A 21528-nucleotide genomic window follows, 5' to 3' on the forward strand; every position below is an offset into this window, starting at 1 on the left:
TTAGAGAAAAAGGCAAAAAATCGATAAGAAAACAGTAAAGAACCAGTTGCAAAGAAAGTTTAAATATAAACTGGCTGCTTTATGCCTTGGGATGACTGTTTCCTGTGTTTGAATAACCCTGTGGGCGAAAAGCTGGAAGGGTAACGGCACTAATGAAAATCTGAGACAAAAAGGCGAAACAATTTGCTGTCAGTGGGCGTCAGTAATGGACATTTTAAGACATACAGTCATGTTATTACTCTGTTTTGTAACTCTCTTTCATTCCTCATTAATTGAAATGTATTTACTTTCTGCCCATGGATGCTGTTAAACCTGAAAAGATGCACTTCATGCTTGACTAACTGGGTAATTAGTTTTCTCTTTCATTCACTCAGGAAATATCAAACATGCTGCACCCACTGAGAGAAGACTTGACAGCGATCGGCCTCCAGACTCTGTGAACCTCTGCTCCTCTCTACTTCAGCCAGCTGAGTCCTGCTACCTGATCCTGCCATGCTGGGTGTAGTGCTCTGCCCCAGGTCGTTGGCCAATTCGGCCCATTATTGGCCTCTACCCATGCTCCTGCTGGAGCTGCTGATACCGGGAGTCCTTCCCAACATCTCCAGATTAACACCCGCGGCCAAACGTGAGATCATCATGGACGGGGACTTGGTGATTGGAGGCTTGTTCCCGGTACACCATAAAGGTGATGGGATGGAGGACTGTGGTAAGATCAACAAGGAGAGAGGGATCCAGAGACTGGAAGCCATGCTGCTGGCACTTGATGAGATTAACTCCAGCGACCGCATCCTTCCCGGACTCCAGCTGGGGGCCCACATTCTGGACACCTGCTCGAAGGACACATATGCTCTGGAGCAGTCCCTTGATTTTGTCAGGGCCTCCCTCACCAAGGTGCACGATCCAGGCTTCATCTGCCCTGATGGCTCCAGACCCGTCCAAAATGAGGTTCCTCTTGCCATCTCTGGGGTCATTGGAGGATCATACAGTGACGTTTCCATTCAGGTAAATTAGCAAATTAATGTATCTCACAATAAATATCCACAACCTTTCCCTCACCTTAACCATAGTTGCAATGCACAGATTTTGCGTAAAGAAAGACTGTAGAAAACCTTGGCATCGGACATTTGCAGAATCCAATACTCACGTTGTTGTCAAGTCAACTTAAGCTCACGGGAAGGCGTATAAATAGCATAACCTTTTAAGGACATTCTGCCTGTCACGGTAACACATTTTAGGCTTTTTGTGTCATTTTAAGAAACGTCGTTACCGTGAAACAGCCGCAGTTAGGTTTAGGCAACAAAACCACTTAGTTAGGTTTTCTAGAAAAACATCATGGTAGGATTTAAAATAAGTAATTAAACTAAGTCAAACATAAACAACGTAATGTAAGTATGGAAAACATGTCACAAACATCACGACTGAAACTTCAAAAATAACTCTTTGGTACGCAAACAACGGTCTCCTGGTTAAAAGTCCTGTTTGTTTGCCCCATCTACCTCCACTCCTACCCACCAGAAGTATTCTTTTTTAATCTTTACTGTACACATATGTATTTACATTGCAGTCAGTACAGACATTACATTACACGCAAAAAGCTAGAATGGCATTGTTATTGCAGGCTATGTCATAATTAAACCATTTGGTGAGTAGGGTTGGGATTGAAACATCAACATTCACACAGAGATGTCCATCACTTTGTCAGCGACTTCATTTACGCCTCGCAAAGGATACTGACCTTTCACACACACACACACACACACACACACACACACACACACACACACACACACACACACACATACACACACGTATGAAAGGTTGCCTAAGGCTATGCATCTGAGCATAATTAATTTATTCTGATTGCCCTCACACGCCATAATTACCATGATGCACTGACTGTTGGTTAGACAAAGTGTGTAGGTATAATTCACTTATATATGTACACACACTCACACAGATTAAACTCTGTCTTTTAATTTGTAGCAAAGCTTTGGAACCGTAAACTATACGCATATAAAGATCATTTTTATTAGCAGCGTAGCGCGTGGCCGTGCTTAATGCATTAGTCACGTAGGCTTCATTTGCTTTCAATTTCATTTGCAATTGGTTGACTAGCTGTTTCCTATAGCTATTGGAAATTCACTGTATACAAAACATGTTATTACATCTTAACTGAAAAGATGTTAGGCTAATGCTGATTTACTAGATCTTGCAAAAACACCACATCCATCCATCCATCCATCCAAGCAGCAGACTTAGCAGGGTATTCCAGACCTCCCTCTCCCCCAGCAACGTTTTCCACCTCGACCCCGAGGCGTTCCACGGCCAGATGAGATGTATAATTCCCCTTCTGGGTCCACCTCGGGGCCTCTTACCAGTTGGACGTTTAGGAAAACCTCTAAAGGGAGGTGTCCAGAAGGCATCCTGATCAGATGCCCAAACCACCTCAGCTGGCCCATTTTGACAAAGTAGTAGCGTCTCTACTCTGAGCTCCCTCCGAATGTCTGGGATCCTAACCCTATCTCTAAGGCTGAGCCCAGACTCCTTACGAGGGAATCTCATGCAATCTCAGTCTTTCGGTCACTACCCAAAGCTCATGACAACCATGATTTGGTCTGTAAAGTACATCTTTTCCACCAACATTTATTTTTATTTCACAAAAATGCATTTGGTTTCCAGTGCTCCACACCCATCTCTGATAAATCTACTACTGAGGTTGGCTGACAATGTCACTGACCCTGCTCCCTAATTTGATAGGACATCACATTAGGGGACACTTCAGAGTGGCTTGTTCAAATGGTACAATTTCATCACATTAAAAAGTTGGTTAAACAGCAATTACAGGATAACACCCAAACGGCAAAATCCACCACAGATCATGACAATCCTTCTCTTCCACAATAACCCTTTTTACAACACGGAGGATGTTTTGGCAACATACATGATGGGAAACACTTCCCTAAATTGCATCCATTTAAAAGGTCAGAGCTGATTAAAACATGTGTTGCGTGCAACAATTACACATACAGCATGACTAATGATGGAAATTTTCACACATGACATACATTAAGAATTACATGAATATTTTATATTACACCTGGAACTCCTGATGACTGAATCACTTCATACAAATATGCAGCAGTTGTTATGCAGCCTAATCAGTTTACATGCTACTGTATGAAGATGGCATTGTAAGTATAGATGTTGAAAATGTTCAGTTAATTAATGAATATCAAATCACTCGGTATTAGATGTTGGGTCATCAGGGTTGATTGTAAAGATGTAATGTATACTCATTAACGTATTCCAGTGTTTCCCAACAGAGAGGTGGAGATTGAGTATTTATTGATCAGCTAAGCCCAAGAAGGGGGGTGGAGTTTTGGGTGACAAAATATATATTTTAGATCAAAAATAACACACGGAATAATAAAAGAGCATCAAAGAGCAGTTGATCCCAATGAATCCAAATAGAAAACACTATGACACACGTTCAAAAACCACAGATTCACAGGCTGAAGCCAGAGCTCATTATTTCTATACACTTCCTACAAGCTTTCAGGCAGTAAGTCCTTGTGGCGCACTAATGCTGAAATACTAATTATTTATCAGACAGTTTATACTTTTTTTAAGTGGCTGTGTGCTACAATTATTTTGTTACACACTGCAAAAATGTACCCATTTCCTGAAACTCAAATACGCTTTCATTTTTTAGCATATCCTGTTTTCTTCTTCCATTTTTTTCAAATCATATAGCTATCTCTCATTATAAAGAAATACTTTTGGAAAACTTTATTTGCCAATGAGAGTTAGATGAGAAGGCAGATACCATACTTTGTTTACCATGTTTGTCTGTTAAATATGAAACTACAGCCAGGACAAGGTTAGCCTAGCTTAGCATGAAGACTGAAACAGCTACACCAGCTTTGTCCAAAAGTAAAAAAACAGACACGTATCACTAATTCATACAAGTTAAAGTGTTTTTTTAATTCATACAAAAGCCTAAGGGAAAAACAACTAATTGTTATTCCAGGGTGTTATGTACTATATTAGCTAAGCTAACAATCTCCCAGCTGTAGCCATAGTCATTAACAGACAGATATAAGAGTATTCTTCCCAAATAACTCTTGGAAAGAAAGCAAATATGCTTTTTTCCCCCAAAATGTCAAACTACTCCTTTGAGAAACCTCTGAATCTTTTCAAGTATACTGTTTTTCTTTATATGTAGAACTGTCATAAAACAAATATTTTATAATTCTCCTTTTGAAGTATGAAAATTGGATTTGTATTTGATATCTAATACCACACAGTAAGTTATATATGCGAAGCCCTGATTGTTTGAATAAGTGCTAATAAATGCTGCAGCCTCTTTGGCTGCGGTTCCCATCTGCTAAAACAGCATCACAATACGATCCAAACCTTTGAGAAGTTTGCCAGGAGTCTGCAGTAATGAGTGCTTCATGTCAGCATGCTCAAGCTGAATGGAGATCACATTCATAGACAGACAGGCCGGACAGAGGATGTCCACCTTACTACGTGGAATAAGTTAAAGCCTATAAACACAGGGCTTCTTCACTTAGAAAGAAGTGGAACATCTAGATCTTCTCCTCCTGTAACGTTCGTTACAAGGCTTTGATAAAAGAACAGCCTGTTTTTAAGAGGCATGAAAAGGACTGTGTGTCTCACTGTGAATGAGTCTTCAGCGACCACACAGTCACAAAAAGAAACTCACTGCTTTTGAGTGTTTTTGTATGAATTTGAATACATACCTCTACTGTCACTTCGCTCAACAGCCTCTTTGTTAGCGCCCTTCACTTACTGGGCGCTTTAATGAATCGAGCCGTGAGAGTGCCGAGAAGCCCGTGGTGGGATTATTTTGAGAGGTCACTGATTTACACAGTCCCCATTTATCCCAGAGAAGCACTTTGTGGGGATGAGGAGCGTTTTAAAACTGAGCAGGACAAGTGCCAGGGATGGGAGTTTGAGAGGAGCTGCTTTTCCCATCTGTGGGGTGCCTCTCCATTGGCTGGCAAGGACTAGTCCACCTGCGTGTGGAGAGGAGGCCGACGCCGCCTGCGACTGGGGCCAAGGACGAGATGTGGGAAAGATGGTCGGAGACGAGCCAGTTTCTCCTCAGCCTTAAAAGGATTCTTTCATAATTAGCCGAGCAATATTTGGAGGCTTTCATCATCTTGTTACTCATGCTGGTGTATGTTGTCGTCCCTGTGGTCTTCTCACTGTTCAATCTTTTTTGAAAATAGTCTTTATTGCCATCTGGAATGTTAGCTATATAGAATGGACCATGATGGAAGATGACTCAGTCCTGACAGCCTCCACTTTCTACAGTTATGAATTTAACCCAGCCACATAGAGCCATAATGAAAAAAAAAACAATGAAACCATTCTGAACTATACCCACACTTCTGCAAAAATAACATTATCTTCAATTTCACAAGCCACTATACTTTCACACTCGAAAGGAAAAAAAAAGCTGCTTAGAGGCATTATTACAACTTTGTCTTCGACGTGGACTTATTGCAAATAACTTTAAGCTCAAATGAAGCTCACTGAAACTGTTGCACACGTCTTTAAATAATTGTGCACACAAAGAGGACAAATCAAGTATATTTGTGCTTAGAATCATTAAAGAACTATGACATCGTTGCAGGACAGTTCAACACCCTATCTCTAAGTAATATGGCACTACTGTATGAGCCATTCTCCCTTCAGATGATAGTTATTGAGATCCTAGTATCCACAAAATGTAATATCCTAAAACATACACTCCAAAATCACTAAACCCTTTAAGACCATTAGACAAACTGTCAAATGACTGCTGAGGCTGCTGGGAAGGCCCTCAACAATCTGAGGTTGTAAGAGATCATATCTGTCCTGCAATCCATTGGTGTTTAATATCTTTGGTTTGTGGTGTTTTATCAAGTCTGTTTATGTGTCGTGCAGATGAACCGGAGAGGGCTCTATCTTTATTGTGTTTATGTCTTCACAGATTGCGTCGGCTGAAAAGAAATCCTGCTTTCGTGTTATCTTCAAAAGGGTCTTGTTTATCATGTGATATTATAGCTGAATCCCCTTCAAACTCCCCTCTTCTTCTTCTTCTTCTTCTTCTTCTTCTTCTTCTTCACTCCTAGAGACTGTTGTTTTTTAACTGAAAATGTTAGCACATTCGGCGCACACAGCTACCTAATTAGCACACCAGAATGTCATTCAAAGTGAAGGGAAACATAGTAATGACTGGAAAGGTTGGTTAGAGTCAGGACCCACACGGTCAATGATATTGCTAGCCTATTGATTTCTCGATGCAGTTCCCTTCATCTTGTCTGTCTAAGAGCTGTTGTTTTTTCACACGGTATCACAGGAATAAATTACCAGCCGTTGCTCTGAACCTGTGGCTGCTATTTAGAACAGTGTGTGACAGAAGCAATGCACTCCAGTCTCAATAACGGTTTATTTCATAGCTAGCTAGAGGCTAGAAGTGATATTTCAATGTTTCAAGCTAAGCAGATGATAAAGTGGAACATTTTTCTCAGATGTATCCTTGTACTTGCGAGTGGTTCAAAAGGTCGCTCTTGTGCTGAGCATTGTTTTACTGGTGGGAGGAAATAATAGATGTAAGTTTAATGCGAAGAATTGTCTTCTCCTCAAACAGCGCATGCAAGCAGATCAACACTTATTTCTTTCTGCTGCTGCATTCCCAACTATGCAAGCTCGAATATTAAGTCCCAGCTCTGACACAGGCATGAATATATGCAGTATGATCTTATGTATGAAACATATCTGTTTACATGTGCATTTCCTGATTTGAAGATCATATTATTTGTTTAGGCCTTTGTTGTATGTATGCTTCTCTGTGTGTGTGTGTGTGTGTGTGTGTGTGTGTGTGTGTGTGTGTGTGTGTGTGTGTGTGGGTGTGTGTGTATGTGTGTGTGTGTGTGTGTGTGTGTGTGTGTGGGTGTGTGGGTGTGTGGGTGTCTGCAAATGCAGCACACGTCGAGTTCACTTAAATAAAGACGTGCTATCCCTCGCATTCAGCAAACAATACCTCACATGAGACAACAGTTCTGAAATCAGGCCAAAGGTTACTTAAGAAAATACTTTTTCATCATTTCCTATTTCTTCAAATCAAAATATACTGTCCCAATTGGGTCAACACTGTCTCATATCTTTTCTCATATTTACAAGATCCTTTCAAGATCAAGATGTATTTTCATATTTCTCTACATACCAAAAAAACATAGTTGTCATCTAAAATACAAGCATTTAGGAGGCTTACATATACTGTATATATATATATATACATATATATATATATATATATATAATTTGGGCTGCTGTTTGTACAACATCTGTGTTTCATTTTGGAATTAAATGACATTTTGAATGAACTACACTGAGAACAAACATTGAGATTGTTAAATTAGTTAAACTCCGTTTTAACTACAGTGTACTTCAATGAATTTGTCTTCAAGAACCATCAAAAAACACATGTTGTGGTTCAGTTTTGGTCAATGTACTTTGTTTGCATTGTCGTTACACGTGCACAGTGTAGGTTTTACTTATGCAAACACCCCTATGATTCACACAGGACTTTTATTTTTGCGATTACGTTTTTGCTGTTATTTGTCAGCAGTCAGATTTCAATTAAAATACAGTATACCAAAGTTAGTAGCCATGTGCATCATATCCATTATGCATAACTTGTATTTCTGAACCTTTGGTAAGTGGCAGTGTACTGAACTTTCCCTCTGCATGCCATCTACTGTATCTACTGTAGGGCTCAGCTTGACAGGGGCCTCGGGGACATACAGATGGACTTTCCATGTTAAAAGAATCATGACAGACACATGAGTAAGAGATTGCCCATGTTCCAGCTGTCTCGTATCTTTCCTTAATGCCTGGAATCCTATAATACTGCTTCTCGTGATGCATCTTGCACTCATCATATCTTCAGACTCAGCTACAGCTTATGGATTCATAAGTTTTAAGATATGTAGCTGAGGAACTTTAAAATGGGATTTGCATGCAGTCTATTGATTATATTATAACAATATTGACTGAACAGATGATGACACAAATATACCATATTCATTAGCTTGTCCCAAAGCTAGACACCAGTATCACCATACTCTCTAATTCCCTTTGTCCTTGAAATATCAGAGCTCAATGCAGTCCACCTTCTTTGACATGTTTAGATATTGCAGTAAAGATTCACAGGAAAGTGGGACCACATAGGTGACTGTAGACCTAAACACTGCACGCTGTAAACATTAAGCACACATTATATATTGTTCATGCATGGGCTGTTCTTCTTGTAAAACATTCCTTGGAAGCTTGTGTCACAGAGGAGACATAAAGAAGTGTAAATCCGGTGCTAAAAGTGAGGGAGAAAGCTAAGGGAACTATAAATGGAATCCTCGTAAATGTTTTCTTGGTGCAGGAATAAACGCATCTTTTTTATTTAAAGATCCCCTCCAGTCATGTTTAAGATATTGAAGAAAATGCTGCTTTGAATCATAATTTGTGTCTGGTATGTTGTGAAAATTCTTAAAACTACATTACTTCTCCCTCATCCTGAAATGTGAATATGCTAATTTCCTTCATTTAGAATGTTAATCTGCTGGATACAAGACTTCTTCACTGAGTAAGTCTAGTCTCTGTATGTTCACCAGTTGCAAACTGGACTAAAATAGTTTTCTAAACTTGTAGTGATGTCACACATATTGCTCGCACATTACACGTGTCTCAAAATTAGATTTAAGATGAGCACAGAATAACAATGTAAAAAGACACATACATATGATATAGAATATCTTAACAAACTGGCTCTGCACACAGATCAACTACTGGACTTTAATGTTTTAAACATGAAGAATATGACATAAACTGCAATATAATAGTGCAATATCCATCTATTTATGCTTTGGTCAAAAGTTGAATATGTTGGACCAGACTTTGGTCCCCGTCTACCAAACAAGCCACTGACATTAATGGATATGAGCAAAACTCTTCTTCTTGACATATGATGACATACTTTGCAGTTGCATAATAATTGTGTATGAATTATTATTCAAAGACTGCACTGTGTTTATAAGAGCATGTTCTATATCACTGCCCACTACATTGCAAAGTTTGAATTTAAAGAAACGCTGAAGGGAAGGAGACATTCATAACTTCTACTTTATAGGGGAACATCATAGAAAACAATCACTGTTTCACTAATGAACCTACTTAATAATAAAACCAAAACAAGACCGTAACTGCGTAATTAACTTTCATAATCATTGGGATGTATTAGATATAACCTGTAATGCTAATGAGGTCATTCATCTAATTAATGGAATTATTTGCATATTCCGCCATTCTTTATGTATAGTTGTACATAAAGAATGTACATTTATTTCACAGGGCCACTAGAAATTTCCAATTAACATTATTCAGAGTAATGATATAAATAAAGTATTACTTTATGTAGTTAACTCTCCTGTTATGTTCGTTTCTTAGGTACAGCGATGTTCGCGGGTCAATGTGACCCGGTGCATGTTTAATCATCCAAAAGTTGTCAGAAACCAAAAAATACTAATAAATATAGTTTGTACCTCATCACCAACACCCTTACTAACAATTCAATCAGTATTTAGTGGAATGGAGTTATTCACCCCTCCATAGATCATAGTTCAATGAGGATAACTCACTCATTTTAATGAAAAATACATGTTCAAACTATTTTTTAGGTACATTGGAAAAACCTAGATATAAATTGCATTAGTCTACCATAACATGTATTTTTTTCTACATTTTTTTAACATTTTTAAACTTTATTTTCTTCATGGGGTGATGTAGATGAATAGAGATGAGACACCTCTGCTGTTCAGGGTCATATTGACCCGCTCACTCAAAATCAAGCCAAATGAGTCATAAGGATTTGTATTGAAATTAAACTTTACTTATGTTTATTTATAGTGTTAAGAAACAGACATTTACAAAAATGAACAAGAGATGAGCACAATGAACGAGGTGTGTGTGTGTGTGTGTGTGTGTGTGTGTGTGTGTTTGTCTGTGTATGTGTGTCTACACAGCACACGAGTGACATGTCACGGTGTGCTTTGTGCAAATACATTTTGGCTCTGTCTTTATAATATTTCCAGCAGACAGTCTTGGTTGACGTGTACTGGGTTAGGATGAACACTGTATTTCACAATTTTGTGACACGCATGTCTCGCTTGGAGGATCAGGTATATCAGTTTCCTCATCTGATGGTTCATAATCAGCACCATTATAATCTGAATTGACCTCAAGATGGTCTTCATCTTCAGACACATCCTCCTCTATTTCACTGTCGTGATCAAGGATGTGCCCCAGAGCCTCCAGGGCTGTCATCCTGTTGCTTCTGTTGCTCATGTTGTCCTACAGTAAGCTGCTGTGTTGTATGTATCTGCAGAGTGTAATGTTGGTAGGACTCCCAAGCAACCATTTTGTATGTTTCGCCCTGCTTTCTCCTGCTAATTGTGGGCGGAGTTTTCCCGCTGGAAGATAAAAGGTTCCCATCAAAGTCTGCATTTCTCACACAGGTGGGGTAGTGAGAAAGAGAGCCTGTGTGTGTGTGTGTGTGTGTGTGTGTGTGTGTGTGTGTGTGTGTGTGTGTGTGTGTGTGTGTGTGTGTGTGTGTGTGTGTGTGTGTGTGTGTGTGTGTGTGTGTGTGTGTGTGAAACATGGTGGGAGGGAGTAAGAAATACTTTATCTCACATTTTCAAAGAAAGAAATGGTCTAAACTTGACCCTTCTGACCCCTTACAGCCTCCACTTTCACTGCCGGGTCAAATTGACCCGAACATCATCTCTGTTATATAAACCTGCAGGGGGGGGTTGCAAATACATGATATGAACCTTTTTTTTTTAACGTTGATTACACCAATTAAGGCAAGCAGAAGAAGTTTCACTCAGAAAATGTACTTTAAAATATTTTTTCTAGATTTTCAAACTTTGAAACGGGTCAATTTGACCTGCAACATAACAGGAGGGTTAAGATAAGAATATATGCAAGAGGGTGCCTTAAAATCCAATCAGACCTTATTATACAAGGAAGCTGTGGTGTGAATATGCCTCTGTCATGAATTATTTTAAACACTGTGGTCTAAGATACAGCATGCCATATTTGGGAACCTCTTTTGGATTTCAAACCAGTGGACCGGGAAGAGCACCTAATTGGTGCAGTTGTGATCCAAACAAGCTAAAGTGGGCTGTGTCTTGATGTGTTCAGGTTACAGTAAAGTCTACTGTTCTACACTGACTATGATGTAGCTTAGTGGGAGTCTTGCATGAATTAGTGTCAGTCAAAGTGTCTGCAAAGCTTTCACACTGTACCATCTACAGTGGTGGGACTTAATTAAGAAATCAAATGCAAGTTTGGAGTTTGTGGCGTTTCATGAAATGAGAGAAAATGTACAGTATGATATGCCTGAGTCAATACTGTGGTTGTGTACTTATCTGACTTGTCGATGGAGAGAGCGAGAGGGAAATACCACATGGCGACGAACAGACGGTTACTGTCACACACTCCAGTAACGTCCTGAAAGGTGCGCTGTCAAGCTTCTGCAAGAATCTACTGATGAAGGCCAAAAGCCTGTCTGAAAATCCTGCTAGAGGAAACTACCTTATTACTATGCAAGTGTGACTGACTTGCTGTGGCTGCTCATACTCTGCTGCATACAAAGTACTGTATATATCCAAGGCAACATAAAGGAATCAGTAAGGGCTTTTGTCCTGTTCCCTATACATGAACAACGGAAATCCCGTCTCTCAGCGGCTAATTTGATGAGACCTCTGCCCTATATTCTGCTATAAACAGTGGATAGGACTACTGCCGGGTGCAGTGAGCTTGTCTAAATTCATCATATTTAACTTCATTCATCCCCTCAAGAACTTGTAGTGTGCCTGTGTTTTCTGCTGGCTCTTGTCTTTGGGGTGTTTTAGCTTAAGGAGGTTAAGCACACGGCCACTTGCAGATCAGGGTTAATGTCAGTATATTTCTTGGGCAAAACAGAGTGTGTTGGCATTGCATATTCAATGCCAAGTAGTCTCCTCTGTTTGTCTCAGTCCAGTAATGCATACTTACAGATGCTTCACTTTATATTAAGGCTGGCCATAGAAATAAAAAGGTAGACGTGTCGGAGGAGGGAGTTGAGCTATCAGAGAGAGAGCAATGCAAGAAAAGGAAGGAACTAAATACAGCTTTGTGAGGTTGTACGTATACTGAAGGCACAGCGGTTCTTTGAGCTAAATGCTAACATCAGCATACTAATGCTCACAATGAGCATTAGCTCACCATCTTAGTTTAACAGTTAAACAACAGTTGAATGAGATTTATTTTAACATCTGTTCTTGAGTTTTTCCTGTTAATATTCAAATGCTTTTTCTTTTTAGATTATACTATATCTTATATATTATATTATACTATAGATTGAACTTTGATAAGATAACTATTTGCAAGTTTAGCATCTTAGCTAACATAAGTAATTTAGCGAATACATATGAAGCTGAAAGGAGTCATTGGTTTGGTCATTAAACAAAATATTGGACAACAAAAAAAAGAAAGTTGTTACAATTCACCTTTGGGGAGACATGAATGTACCACATCTATCCAACAGTTCTTTTTAACCACAATTATGGACCAATCGACTGACCGAGACATTGCCCCACTAGAGCCATTCCACCAGAATGACTAAAAAAGAATTGTTGAGTATGTTCTGGGTATGTACTACATGCAGAAAATTGTGCTCCGAGTGCACATACAGCATAAAATGATACTTTTAATGGGACTTAGTGTGACTGTGGAAGATTCCAATTATATCCATGGGGATGCAATTTTTTGGGAAGCCTCCCGGCAAACATTGGTCCCTGAGGGAGGAGGTACTCATAGTGAAGCTCATGGGTATTCACTAATCATCACTGCATCCCTGAGGAATCCTGCAAAATGACAAGTTTTCACCAGCTCTCTGTTATAGTTGGCTCTATAATGCAGTGTGGGAAAATAATTGCCATGATTTTATGTTACTCTAACATTATCATTTATGCAGGCTTGTGACCAACATGGATGCCTCGCTGAGTTTTCACCCAAAGATTATCATCCAACCCTGTTGAACTCAGCAGCACCAACTATCATCTCCAGAATGAAATCAATAAGGATGTCTGGGTTGCTGTAGGTGTGCATCATAACTTCTGGCAGAATCCGTTATGAGACTTTAATGACTTGACAGAATGGCTTTAACTCGAGAAAACCGGAAAAACACACTGATACAATTCTTCATCTCTGTGCCATTGTTGCTATTGTTATCTGACACTCTCTGGGAGGGGATTTGTGGCATTAGCTGCTTGTGATGTGGATCCCTGACAGAGCAAACAGTTTGAGATAGAGGAACATTGAATTGTTGCTGTTTCCACCGTCAGTCTCCGCCGCAGAGCTGAAGCACATCAGACAGCAGCTCTGACCTTTCAAGGCTCCACTTCACCTACAACCAGATGGATATTTACAAGCTAAGAAGCAAAAAGGTTTAACAATACTTGAGGGATTTGAAATGTAGCATTGCGGCATTTTGTGGAAGAGGTCAATATTAAAGACGTTTATCACAATAACAGTACATTCTGAGATTATGAATTTCATCTTGAGGGAAAATATGACCTTACTGCATTCAGTTGTTGGCTATCGGTATGCCATTTAAACCACGTGAATGTTGTAACATTCAATTATCAATTTTCCTGCTTGCCAGCTGCACAGGAATCTGCAACTGTATCACTCTGTTAAAGTGTTTGGAATCAATGTTTTTAGAATAAATAATAAAAAACGTGTGTTATGTGACTAAGATGCCATGTAGCAACAAAATCCTTAAATTGATTCTTGTCCATTATGCATGCCATGCTTCTTCCATCGTTCATGTTGCTCCATACTATGACACTACATCCAATAATAGTGACCTGATTAAATACTTTTCCTCTCTTTCACCAGGTGGCCAACCTCCTGCGATTGTTCCAGATCCCTCAGATCAGCTATGCCTCCACCAGTTCAAAGCTCAGCGACAAGACCCGCTATGATTACTTTGCCCGCACTGTACCCCCTGACTTCTACCAGGCCAAGGCCATGGCAGAGATCCTGCGTTACTTCAACTGGACCTACGTGTCGACAGTAGCATCAGAGGGCGACTATGGTGAGACTGGCATTGACGCCTTCCAGCAGGAGGCCCGCACTCGCCAAATCTGCATCGCCACTTCAGCCAAGGTAAACCGCACCATGAACCGCCAGGGCTATGATAATGTGATCCGCGCTCTGCAGCAGAAGTCCAACGCCAAGGTGGTCATCCTGTTTACTCGCAGTGAAGACGCCCGTGAGCTGCTGGTGTCCGCTGCTCGCATGAACGCATCCTTCATCTGGGTGGCCAGCGATGGATGGGGAGCACAGGAGAGTGTGGTGAGGGGCAGCGAGACAGCAGCAGACATGGCTTTCACCATCGAGCTGGCCTCCTACCCAATTAGAGAGTTTGAAGACTACTTCACCAAGCTGAACCCGTACACCAACACAAGGAACCCGTGGTTCAAAGAGTTCTGGGAGCACCGCTTTGGTTGTAGCCTCCAGGAACCAGGCTGCAGTGAACACAGCCTCCGAGATGGACTTTTTGAGCAGGAGTCCAAGATCATGTTTGTGGTGAATGCAGTCTATGCCATGGCCTATGCTTTGCACAACATGAGGCAAGCTGTATGCTCCAACACATCCAAGGTCTGTGATGCCATGAAACCAGGTAACGGCAAAAGGTTCTACAAGGAGTTCATCTTGAAGACCAAGTTTGAAGGTAAACACAGAAATGACAGAAAACTCAGACAAAAAGATTCACTATAACAAGAATGCTTGTGTTTTGTGTGCATTTTTCATGTGAAATAGTTTGTAAATAGCTGACAATGGATTTAAATTCATTGGCAAATGGGGGGTATCACCGGATGTGCGTGTCACTGGATTAAGACAGCAAATGATTTTGTCTGCAGCACTGAAAAGGGCCTTGTAATTAATCAATTAACAAATATAGCTCATGACTTAGCTTGGATGAATCCGTGGGAGGGGAACCTATCTAGAACATATTAATCTGAGAATATTGGGAATTGGTTGGATTAAAGAATACTCACTTTTAGCTTAAATGGCAGGAGACCAGCATGTTGAGCATTTACAGCCATGCAATGTATTACATGCCAGGACAGTGATGTTTTTATGTTGTAATTTTAATGTTTTTAAGCATCACTGAAAATACTAATGGCATGTACCATTAGTCTTAACAATGCTAACTTCAGAATTTATATATATTTAACACACTAATATCGTTTTGTATATAACTCCACACAACTCATTTAGACAACTCAAAACAATGATTCATTTCAGAACAATCGTGTAACAGAATAAATCGTATCCTCTTTCTGTTTTCTATTATCCTTTTTTGTATTTTTTTCTACCAGCTCCATTCAGACCTGTCGACACACAGAACATGGTGCGCTTTGACTCTTTTGGCGACAGCATCAGCCGCTACAACATTTTTCATTACCACAAAGAAGAGGGAAAGTTTGTTTACAGAAAGGTTGGCTACTGGGACCAAAACCTGACCCTGAACACCAGCCTGGTACCGTGGCCTGACCTCGTACCACCCACCTCCCAGTGCAGTGACCCCTGCAGGAAGAACGAGGTGAAGAGCATGCAGCCTGGAGATGTGTGCTGCTGGATCTGTATCCCCTGTCAGCCTTACCAGTACCTTCAGGATGCATTCACCTGTGCTGACTGTAGCTTCGGTCAGTGGCCTCTGGCTAACTTGACTGGCTGCTATGATCTTCCTGAAGAATATATCCGGTGGGAGGATGCGTGGGCCATTGGGCCAGTCACCATCTCCTGCCTTGGTATACTGTGTACCCTGTCGGTAGTGGGCCTGTTCTTCAAGCACAATGAGACGCCTGTGGTTAAAGCAAGTGGACGTGAACTCTCTTACATCCTCTTGCTGGGAGTGCTGATGTGCTACCTCATGACCTTCATCTACATCACCAAACCGTCCACCGCTGTTTGCACCCTACGTCGCCTAGGCCTGGGCACCTCATTCGCTGTGTGTTACTCAGCTCTTCTGACCAAGACCAACCGTATCGCTCGCATCTTCAACGGGGTGAAGGATGGAGCCCAGCGGCCGCGCTTCATCAGCCCCGCCTCCCAGGTAGCGATCTGCGGCGCTCTTATCTCCTGCCAGTTGCTGGTGGCTGTTATATGGCTGCTGGTGGAGGTGCCAGGAGTTCGGAAGGAGGTGGGCCCGGAGAGGAGAGACGTGGTCACCCTCAAGTGCAGCAGCAGGGACTCCAGCATGCTCATGTCACTCACCTACAACTGCATCCTCATCATCCTCTGCACCGTCTACGCATTCAAGACGCGAAAGTGCCCTGAAAATTTCAACGAGGCCAAGTTCATCGGGTTCACCATGTACACCACCTGCATCATCTGGCTCGCTTTTCAGCCCATCTTCTATGTCACTGCCAGTGACTACAGGGTAACTATCTATGACAATGTTTTTTTATAGTGTCAACTGAGTACGAGTATCATCATAATTTATATTTCTAGAAACTTTTTAAGGCCACTGTTGTGGAATAATGTACACAAAGTCTATAAATGACTATCCCCAGTGTGTTTATCATTCCTAAAGAAGAAGGTGTCACTTTCACATTCCATTTGATCACCGTCACCCAGACTCATGAAAGAGCGAGATTTCATTTCATGTGTGCTGAAGGATCTTTCAAGACAAGAACTGAGACACTGGAGACAGATCAGGCTGGAATATACAGATGGAAATAATTGATGACACTCAAACTGAGTCATAGAATCATGGCATTACTAAATGCTTAATGACATATTTCAAGTGCAAAAAAATAATTTGTTGAGATTTATTACAGTTTTTGTTATCATATTCTAAAATCACAACTGACGCTATGGTGAACTCACCAAGTAGTGTTGTGGCCTGTAGTAAAAATAATTGTGAGCAGGGACATGGAGTGCTGGCTCATTTAGTGGCACTGCCTCCTGTAACAGGCCTTTGCAAAAAGGCTAAATGCTGCATTTACTCTGCATCTCATTTGTGACATTGAATAAATTGGCTGAATATGCATAACTATTACTGGACTTGCTTGAAATGCTGCGGCAGGCCAACAATTTCAATATACGTTTTATTTTCCCCAAGTAGAAAATGTATAGCTGCAAGGACAAATGAATGTATTTATACATGCTGTGTAAAGTAAGACAAATAAGACAAAACAACGGGCACAAAGCTGATAGACCATGTAAGTTATGAGTGCCGGTGCCTTAGGCAGACTCAAGGCTACACTGCCACAGCATTTGGTCATGGTGTGCAACAAGGCCTTTGTTTTGCAAACAGATGGGGGGAGGTCTAGATCACACAAGCTTTGTATCATCATGGGATACCTCAGGCTTTTCATGTCTGTAGTGATCAGCTTTCCCGGCACCAAAACCATGAACCTTTACCTTTACCTTTCCCGATCCCCAGTGGGATTTTTGAGACCAGCCGATCATTGTAGAATATACGGCTTTATACTGAAGAAGCAGCAGTAACTGAGAGAATGAGAGGTTTTCCACTGCAGCAGAAACCGTGATGCTTTGGTTCTGTGTGACACCAATAATAATGGCTGTTAGTTCAGTTGCCACATTTCAAATTAGGGTTGGATAGCACAGAAATATTCGACTGAGAGACTAGCCTTGTTGCCCAGTGATGAACTCAAGGTTTTACAGATGGATCCAGATATCATCTAATGTTCAGAAACTTGTATTATATGAACTCTCCTTCATCTGAACCATTTCCTTTTCTTATTTGATCAAAACATGAACATTATCACTGTAGAAATAGTCAATGCTTGATGTTTGTGCACTATATCCTGGTTAGTTATACATTCATTCATTATTTTTAAATAGATGGAATAGATTAGAGTTGCAGTAAATTAAAATACTGGATCATAAAAGACAAGGAAAGCATGAAAATAATTGATTATATGCAGTTGTACCCAAATTAAAATGCAAATTTCTGTTGCAAAACTATAAAGATATTTATTTAAGAAAGACATCAAACAAATCCTAAAAATACAAGAAAAGATTGAAAAAGGCACAGAGCATTGAATACATGTAAAAGTCTAACCTCATTCTCTTTGCTGTCAGTTTTAATGTAACAACACAGATGGGTTCGCACGGTGCCGCAGTATGTCCTAATGGTGATTCATAATTATTTGTATAAAGAACTGTTAAATGGAAACAGCTTCATGGCTGAAAGAGATAAGGAGCTGCAGGCAAATGAAAAGTGCAGTAATATTACCCACTGTCTTGGCGGTGTTTTCACCAGTTATTTGTTTGGTCTAGAATTTAAATTGACGAGGACTTAGCATATTTCTGCAGTGTTGTTGTTGGGCGGTATGTTTAGAAGGGATTTCACTTCATGCTGTGGTTCTGCAAATAGAAGTTCCTAGACTGCAGGGGTAACCAGTGGGGTGGGTAGAGAGGCTGCTCTGGAAGATGACCCCAGCAGTCAGCTCACATTAACAGCTGAAATATGACTAACAAGGCCCTGACTTTCCAGGACAGCCAGCTGTGCTTATTCCACATTCTTCTTCTTGCCCTCATATTCATGCACATACAAATACACAATTAGAATTGCTAACATTCATAATTGAAAACTTCACTCACACACACACACACACACACACACACACACACACATAACTGAAACTAATAATGTGGCTAATAATACGAGAATAATAAATGCATGAAACAGACACAAGAGATTTATGTTTTTTGTTGATGACTGCACGATACGACAGCTTAGGGCCAATTTAGGACAAATCCTCTCAATTACGCTAATTTAAAAGCAAACAAATACCGATAAAGCATCACATATAATGATGATGTAGCGCTCATTAGGTGTACAGTGTATATTTGACAGGGAGGTCATGATTGGTTTGGGAGTGATTGGTTGTATGATTTTGAGGGAATTTTACTTATTGGTTTAGAGATTTAAGAATCACCAGAAACTAATCAAACTGTGAGTGAACTGACTTGATCAAAGGCCGGAGTGAAGTAACAGGTGTGCGTGTGTGTCCGTGTGTGTGTGTGTGTGTGTGTAGGTGTGTGTGTGTGTGTGTTTGATAGAGAAAGAGAGAGAGAGAGAGAGAGAGAGAGAGAGAGAGAGAGAGAGAGAGAGAGGGGAGTTCTGGGACCAGGTGGCCTTTGAACAAACTTCATTAGTCCTTTTGAACACAAAAGGTTGAAATCCAAGTGCGAAAGTTGATATATTCATCTTCACCCACTCTCTGTCTCCTCACAGGTGCAGACCACCACCATGTGCATCTCCGTCAGTCTGAGTGGTTCGGTGGTTCTCGGCTGCCTCTTCGCCCCCAAAGTTCACATCATCCTGTTTCAGCCCCAGAAAAACGTGGCCTCACTGAGAGTCACAGCCAACCGCTTCAGTGCCACAGTGTCTGCTTCTGCCTCCGCTCCCAGCTCCAGCTACTCCAAAGGTACTACCATCCATCCACTATGTCTAGTACTCATCTCTCTATGTAGGACTGTGAAGAAATTGTAAACGCCAGCACAAAGGTACCCGTGTTAATGAGTGTTTCTGACTCAAAACTTCTTCACAGATTTTGACTATATGATCGCATTTTTTCGGGCAATTTCAGCTGCACTTTAATAGTGTTGGGACCATGAGTCTAGGTTTCTAAAATAGGATATAAGTAATTACAATTACAAATTCATGGAACATTAATATTTTGTAACCAAAAATGTAGAAAAATAAGTAAGTCTTATCGAAATTTATAAATAAGCACAGACACAAAAAGTACAACTTTGCAGTTAAAGGGTTAATGCTAGTTTAACTGTTGTTGCTTCACCTTGACTAAAGACATCTTTGTCATCTGAAAATTATCTTTTGATGTCATGATTTAGTACCATGACGTGGAGGAAGTATTTAGACATTTTACTTAAGTAAAAGTAGAAATACAACAATGTAAAAATACTCAATTACAAGTAAAAATCCTGCATTTGAAAGTGAAAGGACAATCTGCCTCTATGATTGTTGTATTGTTATATAATATACTCGATTATTGTGACAGATGCATTCATGTGTAGGTATCATTGTACTGTTGTAACTGCATAATATACAATGTGTCATATCTTATCAGCTGATCGTGTGTTTTGTAAGTAGTCTTAACCAGCAAAGCAGCTGTCAAATACAGTAAATGTGTAATAAGACTAGAAATATAAAGTAACATAAAACAGAAGTACTCAAAATTCTACTTAAGTACAATACTTATATATATATATATATATATATATATATATATATATATATATATATATATATATATATATATATATATAGTTACTAGTTGCTTTCACTGAGAGCATTTAAACTGACATTTTTGTACCCTAACCAAGATAGACTTGTGGAGATCTGTGTCTGGTCATTTCCATACTTTCGTTAACATTTAAAAATGTAATCTCTTCTTCCAGGATCAGCCTCTAACTACGTGCCAGCGGTATGTAACGGCCGCGAGGTGGTGGACTCTACAACGTCCTCTTTGTGAGAAAAAAGAAATCTTCCTCTCTAAGCACAAGAGACCATCCCATCGTTACTCATCCCTCCATCAAACAGGGCTGTGTACAACAGAGCCCCCATTCCATCCAACATGCTACAGAGAGATAACTCTGTCTGGGTAGACTGACTGACAGCGGCAAGGGTCATTCTTAACTGTGAAAGCTAAGTGGTGTTTCTACAGCGAGCAGTATGTATCAATTGTAAAGCCTTTTTGTATAGATTTATTATTCTGTGATCTCCTTGGTTTACAGATATAGATGTGATTAAATGCACTGTGCCTTGTCCTAAAGAGTCTTGTCGTCAAATGGGTGGTTGTGAAACAATAGTGTTATACAAAACAAAAGGCTGTTCTTATCTTGTCCTTAAAGTGCTGTGAATATATCCAAATGTTGTAGACATTGACAAAAAAAAAAGAAGCTATGAAATAAATGTAGCCCTTCTGCTCTACAAAATATGTGACTAACCTTTGTGAACGTGATGAAAAGTAGGCAAATAGACAATATAAAGGAGGTGTGTTATTGTAGACTGGTATAACAGTGTGTGCTTTCCTGTAATTTATGGAAATAAAATGTTTTTTAATATTAAAAGATTAAATACTGTTTTGTTTGGGTTCACTCATGCAATTCTTGATACTATTATCAGACTAAATGCAGCTATTCAGAGACAACAGCTTTTGCGCACAGGTTTGATCCCCTCCTACTTTAAAACCAAATTAACTTCCTTTCAAATGTCTTCAGTTGAATCCACTTATAGTATTTCTTCCAATGAGTAAAAAAAACAGCTGAAGATGTTAAGTTTGAGTTATCGTCAGGTGTAGCACGACGTTTAGGTCTGCTCTATTACCAAGACTTGTATTCGGT

At 40.1% G+C, this 21528-nt stretch overlaps 1 protein-coding gene across 4 annotated transcripts; it reads left to right on the plus strand.

The window, feature by feature from the left end:
* Positions 1-492: 492 nt before the first annotated feature.
* On the plus strand, positions 493-20657 carry grm2b (glutamate receptor, metabotropic 2b; the record flags this gene model as incomplete). Of its 4 annotated transcripts, none has more annotated exons than XM_079157108.1 (5): positions 493-1002; positions 14014-14851; positions 15504-16567; positions 19397-19589; positions 20584-20657. In XM_079157108.1, 5 exons carry the CDS (start codon positions 493-495, stop codon positions 20655-20657), a joined length of 2679 nt encoding a protein of 892 aa, XP_079013234.1. The 4 variants fall into 4 exon arrangements, with proteins under 4 accessions (XP_079013234.1, XP_079013235.1, XP_079013236.1 ...); XM_079157109.1 differs by having other exon boundaries at positions 556-1002; positions 19397-19610; positions 20584-20585; XM_079157110.1 differs by having other exon boundaries at positions 625-1002; positions 20590-20657.
* Positions 20658-21528: the final 871 nt, after the last annotated feature.

This window comes from Pholis gunnellus (genome assembly GCF_910591455.1).
Source record: "Pholis gunnellus genome assembly, chromosome: 3".
Lineage (NCBI taxonomy): Eukaryota > Metazoa > Chordata > Actinopteri > Perciformes > Pholidae > Pholis > Pholis gunnellus.